Source organism: Gymnoscopelus microlampas (assembly GCF_963454915.1).
Source record: "Gymnoscopelus microlampas genome assembly, chromosome: 9".
Lineage (NCBI taxonomy): Eukaryota > Metazoa > Chordata > Actinopteri > Myctophiformes > Myctophidae > Gymnoscopelus > Gymnoscopelus microlampas.
The window spans coordinates 53,759,927-53,766,012 of record NC_139946.1 but is presented as its reverse complement, the minus strand read 5'-3'; the positions used below and the strand labels follow the sequence as shown (position 1 = coordinate 53,766,012).

The following is a 6,086-nucleotide window of genomic DNA, read 5'->3' as shown; positions in this document are numbered from 1 at the left end:
GCGTAGTAGTCTGGAATCTCTGTGTGGAACCTGCATTTCCGAGGGGCAAATTAAAAAAATGCCTTTCTTGATAAACCCGCCCCATATTTGCATACTACTGGGCCCTGATTGGTCCCTCACAACTTCAGAGGGAAAGAAATACAATCTCAATTGAGAGGGGCCAGACCTAATCTGCCATGGGCAAATTGTTTTTGCAATGGCAGATTTGTCTGGAACCAGGCTAGCGTTCAGGGTCTGGTGTCGAAGACAGCGTTTTCTCGGTTGAAAATCTGTACGGCGAATCGGGATCGGGATAATCCAGTATGAACCAAAGAGTCCAACTTTGGCCACGCCCCCATCTCAGAAAACGGCTGCACTGAGAGGGCTTTCAGACTGAATAATGGAGTGAAAGGAAATGTGTCAGGCTAAGGGCATGCTTCTCTATGTGTGACATAGTATAAGAAGTGTCTGAGATTGGTCCTCTGGACTTTTTACCTTTGAGGGCTTTTGGCCTTTTGGCTCTTGGACATTAGGGAGGTTATTTTACCCTTTGGGCCTCGGGACTCAAAGAATCACAGGCGTAGGAGCACTGAAAGTGTGTGTGTGTGTGTGTGTGTGTGTGTGTGTGTGTGTGTGTGTGTGTGTGTGTGTGTGTGTGTGTGTCCATTTTTCAAACAAATTCATTATGTGTATGAAAAATGGCTAAACGAACACAAGCCACCCGGTTCCCAACCCAAATAGATGAATAAAAACAGGGAGCTCTGCTTAACTAAAGATTACTATCGGTGGTTACTTTTATACTCCGCCGTTCGAGAGTGTTGCATGCCGACAATAGCATACAAGCTCACAATGTTATAATGAAGTAGTAAAAATATCACTGTCACCGTCACTCTCTTTCGCTTTCTCTCTCTCTCTCTCTCTCTCTCTCTGGTTGGCGATGCAGCCCCTCCCTCATCCCCTCCTCCTCCCCCCCCTCTCTCTCTCCCTCCATATGTCTATCCTGTGATGTTATCTGGAGTCTCCATGGTTCTGCTGATCCTGGGTCTGTGTCTGTGGAAGAAACGCACAGGTAGGTTTTTTCCAAGGTTTTGAAGAGAATGTACCTGTCACAAATGACTGTAATGTGGGGAGTTACGCCATTATCCAAGTTCCGAGAGAGAGAGAGAGAGAGAGAGAGAGAGAGAGAGAGAGAGATGCTATGATGTGTCATATTCCTGTCAGTGTTTCTATTTTGTTTTTGTTTTATTATACATCTGGACAATAACCTATTATGGAAAAGTATAGAAGGGACATTCCATCTATAGCACATCTGTACTTAGATGTCAAATACCATTCAATACCATGATGACAGACAGACATTGACTGACTGACGGACATGGGATAAAGTATAGTCTCGGCCCTTTGGCCGTCCGGCCTGGTGAAGATAATAACTTGGCATAGCAATTATGAAGGATTAAAGATGTACATATAACTAACTGTATGTGGCCTTTTTATTTTATTTACAGATCTCTGCTGTGTCAGGTACGTTCAGTAAAGATCTATATTCATCAACATGACAGCAGTAGTATAGATTACATCTGGTTAATTCTTCATTTATGTTAATTATACTGTATATCTTTTAATTACAGACGTGTTCAGTCTCAGGGAACCAATCAGGGATCCTCTGCAGTCCAGATGACCAATCAAAGTGCAGCTCCTGTGTACGATACACTGCAGCACGGTCAGTCTATCAACCAATCATGTTGATTTATTAAAGTAGTTTTTCTAATGAGAACAACTAGTTCATCAGTTAAAATGTATTGTTTATCCTACTTACTAATTAGCAGACTGATTAATATAATTGTAACCATGTTTGAAATAAAACAATAACAATTTGTTGAATGTAATGTTTGTTTATTTACCTCTAGTCTACACAAGCGACTATGAAGAACTCCCTCAATCTCATGACTATGAAAATGGTAAGTACATAATATTATTAATATTTTGCGGCCAAGTGGTTGTTGAGTAAATGTCCAGTAAGCAGAGATTATCTGTGTGATTTATTAAGAATTTAACTCAGTGAACGACAAAACTCAACAAACTGAGAGATGAAAACACCTGACTGAACATATTCATCAAAATGTTGAAATATGACCCACATTTTCTAATTAACTTTGAACTCATATTTCAGTCCCAGAATCTTCAAGACGTCAACATGCAGCTGATCCCGTTTAATCAAATGTCAGGAATCAGGAATGAGTCAAGATGAAGCTCTTTGATAATGATGTGGAGGTAATGCATATATTCCACAGTTCATGTAGTGTTACCACTGCAGATAAAGTGCAGGCTACATTGTACAGCTTGTTTAAAGTGATATTTCACTTTCAAACATGTTTGGGTTCCTTTTAATGTCTACTCAGACAGTTTTTAAGTCGCTTGATTTAGTATTTAGACATTTGATATTAATTTGATCAGACACGCCTCCTATACAAACCCATTGTAACTTCAAACTTCATTTTAACCATGATATATTCTTGGCTAAACACCCGTCCTTGATTGAGACCTCTGGTTTCAATCAATCAAGCCACCCGAGCCACCCCAGCATTAGGGCTGGGACTCGATTAAAAAAAAAATTGTAATTAATTAATCGCTTTTTAATCGCATATCAATATTTGACTTGAAAACAGTGAAAAGCATTTTTTTTTTTCAAATGGATTTTTTGGCATCTTTAAGTAGGCTACTCAAGAACTGTGCTTAATGTACAATTTTGAGGTATTTGCACTTGACTGGAGTATTTCCAATTTCTAATACTTTTACTTCTACTCCACTATATCTCAGAGGTAAATATTGTACTTTTACTCCACTAAAATGATTTGAAAACTTTATTCACTTGTTACTTTGTAGATTTTGATTATTATTACACAAAAATACAATAACCACTTAAGCCCTATATTGGCCCCCCAAACGGTACAAACGCGCGCATAGGGGGGGCATCCATTACAGATTCTGATTTGCCCAGCCAACATTATCAAGCAGGCTATGGGGGCGTGTCTTCATTCATGTTTTCATGCACTGTGCTGGCTGCAGTGAGCACCACGTCGGTTGGTGCGCTGGTATGATCGGTCCGTCTGAAACTCTTCCAGTGAGAAACGTTCTGCAGTGCAAAAACGGGTGCGATTAAAATGCATATATTTTTTTAACGCAATATTCTTTCTGTAATGAATTGATCGAAATTAACGCGATAAAGTCCCGGCCCTAATATATAGGTTCCAGTGTCCACAGCCCTAAACCTAACCTACAGCCCTCTGAGTAGATAGAGATGGAGCCATATTATAATGAGCATTATGAGGTCTAATTATATGAAGATAAGATATAATTTAATATTATAATGAGCATTATGAGGTCTAATTATATGAAAATAAGGTTGAAAATGGGTTTAAAGTGCTCCTTTAAATGACAATAGTTCATGACATTATGTCAGGTTCTGGTTTTGACAGAGTCATGTCAGTCTTATGAACACACCTTATGAATAAAATCCCAAATAAATGAACATTTATCATAATAATGGGTTGTTATATAGTTCAGTTGTTTCATGCATACTATGCACTCTCTAACATCAAATAGTGAACACATAGTGAGTGTTCATACAGAGGACTGAAGCAGGCGGAAGTTTGTTGTTCTTCACACCTTAAAACCTCAACTCATCTTTACAATGGTCTCTTCCTTCTATGTCATTGTTACCATAGCAACATTAAGTCCGGTGGTTAACGGACATGTTTCGATATCACTATACATACATACGCCGTGTGTGTGTGTGTGTGTGTGTGTGTGTGTGTGTGTGTGTGCATACTTCTCTTCACTCAAACATGCCCCCCGGGCCTGAGGTTGTCATGTGTTCAAGTGTTTGGCATTAACATAACATAAAAATAAAACCAAGCCTTAATGTCTGACTGCACCTCTTACTGTTTACATTTCTGACTAATAACATATTTAATCAATCAATCAAATTCCTCCAGGGTGCCTCTGCCTCTAGGAAGCCTGCAGAACAGAGAGATCTCTGACAATGTCTTATATAACTATTTTATTAACTTACCTTATCACTAAGGACATTATGCATGTACTGTCTCAATAAAGTCTATGATTATGACCTTTAACTTGTTTTGGGCGGGAACCCCTATTTGTAACTTTACCCTTTTGGGGTTCTTGTTGCTATGTACAGTATATAGAAACATACATTTGTAGTAATTTTTTTATAAATATTTGATGTTTTTCAGGAAAAAAAGGATTTAAAATGCGTTTTTAGAATCTGCCTCAGGTCTAAATGGGTTAATAGTCAATGAGGGTTTTAGAAGATCTTTTATGGTTTCATGTGTACTATGCACTCACTAACATCAAAGTGTTCATACTGAGACCAGACAGAGGGAGGGTTTAATATCTGAAAACCACAGTGTGTTTTCCCCTGATGCAGGATGCACACACACACACACACACACACACACACACACACACACACACACACACACACACACACACACACACACACACACACACACACACACACACACACACACACACACACACACACACACATCCACTTACACAGCAGAGTTAGGCCCTTGTATCACCACGCATGTTTAGAGTACCTGCAGTGTCCTGTTGTTTTGTGGCTATGTTACAGTTTCAATTACTGTATGTATTCTAAAGTTTTATTAAAGACTGCATGGATGATTGGGTGTAACAGTACAGATCTGTACCACAGTTATGCCACCTGAAGGTGGCTGGTACAGAACTGTATTGTTACACAACTGTACTGAACTGTACTAAATGCATATAAAATGCCTAAATTTACAATTTAGGCATTTATCCAGAGCGATTTACAGTAAGCAAGGACAACACAGGTAATACATCAAATGCATAGAAATAGTAATCTAGGATCACATCATAGGTAAACTTAGAACCTATCATCAGTCTAACAGTAAAATATATATTTTTTAAAAACAATCTGTACATTGAAACTATCCACACTATAGGATGCCAGGTCAACAATGACCTGCCATCTGTCTACATACCATACTATCTAAGTTACATTTTAATCTTTGCATAAGCCTGCAGGGTCGTCGTAGGCTAGGTCAAGTGCTACGGGCTGAGGTGGAGTCTGAAGAGGTGAGTCTTTAGATTACAGCAGAAGATTGGGAGTGAGTCTGCAGTTTTAACTGCAATGGGGAGTTCATTCCATAGTTTGGGAGCCAGAAGGGAGAAGAGTCTGCTACGTGTGGAGTGTTGTCCTGGATGTTTTAGCAAAGGTTCTGACATCTTCCCTGTGTTAGCTGATCTGAGTGAGCGGGAGGGATTGTATGATTCTACTAAGACCCATACGGTCCATTAGGCTCTACTTACAGGTGGCTAAATGGATTTTGAACTGAAGTGGTAATAATATATTAAGTGGTTATGGACGGTGTGAGCATTCAATCTGAGCCTTGTTGCGATGTTTGTCTTGTTTGGTTTGGCTTTGAGGAAACTTGAAGAGGAGGGGGAGATCCTCATCAAGTTCTTCAGTAGCATAATAAACTAAAAAACACATTTCCCCATCATTTTAAATGACAAATGATTGGTCTTCTCTTCACCTCTTGGTATAGGCAGTATTAAGAGTGCAAAAGTCAGTCTATAATAACATGAGACTTTGATCATTATGAGTAGATATTGATGTTTTCTTCCAACATAAGATGCTCATGAAGGAGTTTACAAAAATCATAGAATGGATACTTAGGGTTAATAGACCAGTGGTTCTCAAATTTGCATTTGGCTGCGGACCCCCATCTCAAAATATGTTGTTCCAGGGACCCCCAGAAGCAAAGATTTGACTTACAAATGTTGGCTAAAAAAAAAATCACCCTTTTTCAAAAATAGCAGATCTACAAGCTCATATATAGTGCGGCACTCGATAGTGCCGCGCTATGAGCTTGGGGACCCCCTGGAACCCCCCCAAGGACCCCTGGGGGTCCCCGGACCCCACTTGGAGAACCAATGTAATAGACCACCACTTCAACTCTGTAAGTAAGGAATGCTATCCTGCCACTAGAGCGCATGTCCACAAGAGGGAGACACAGGACAAAGGACATGAAAGCAGA

At 39.6% G+C, this 6,086-nt stretch overlaps 1 protein-coding gene across 1 annotated transcript in view; it reads left to right on the top strand.

Annotated features, from left to right (window-relative positions):
- The window catches only part of LOC311051773 (uncharacterized protein), a 3,121-nt gene extending 626 nt beyond the window's left edge, over nucleotides 1-2,495 (top strand). Inside the window, exons 2-5 of the mRNA XM_084066408.1 lie at nucleotides 923-1,064; nucleotides 1,608-1,699; nucleotides 1,887-1,937; nucleotides 2,150-2,495. Of these exons, the coding sequence (XP_083922534.1) occupies nucleotides 923-1,064; nucleotides 1,608-1,699; nucleotides 1,887-1,937; nucleotides 2,150-2,193 (329 nt within the window). The 3' untranslated portion in view covers nucleotides 2,194-2,495. The remainder of the gene's footprint in view (nucleotides 1-922; nucleotides 1,065-1,607; nucleotides 1,700-1,886; nucleotides 1,938-2,149) is intronic.
- Nucleotides 2,496-6,086: the final 3,591 nt, after the last annotated feature.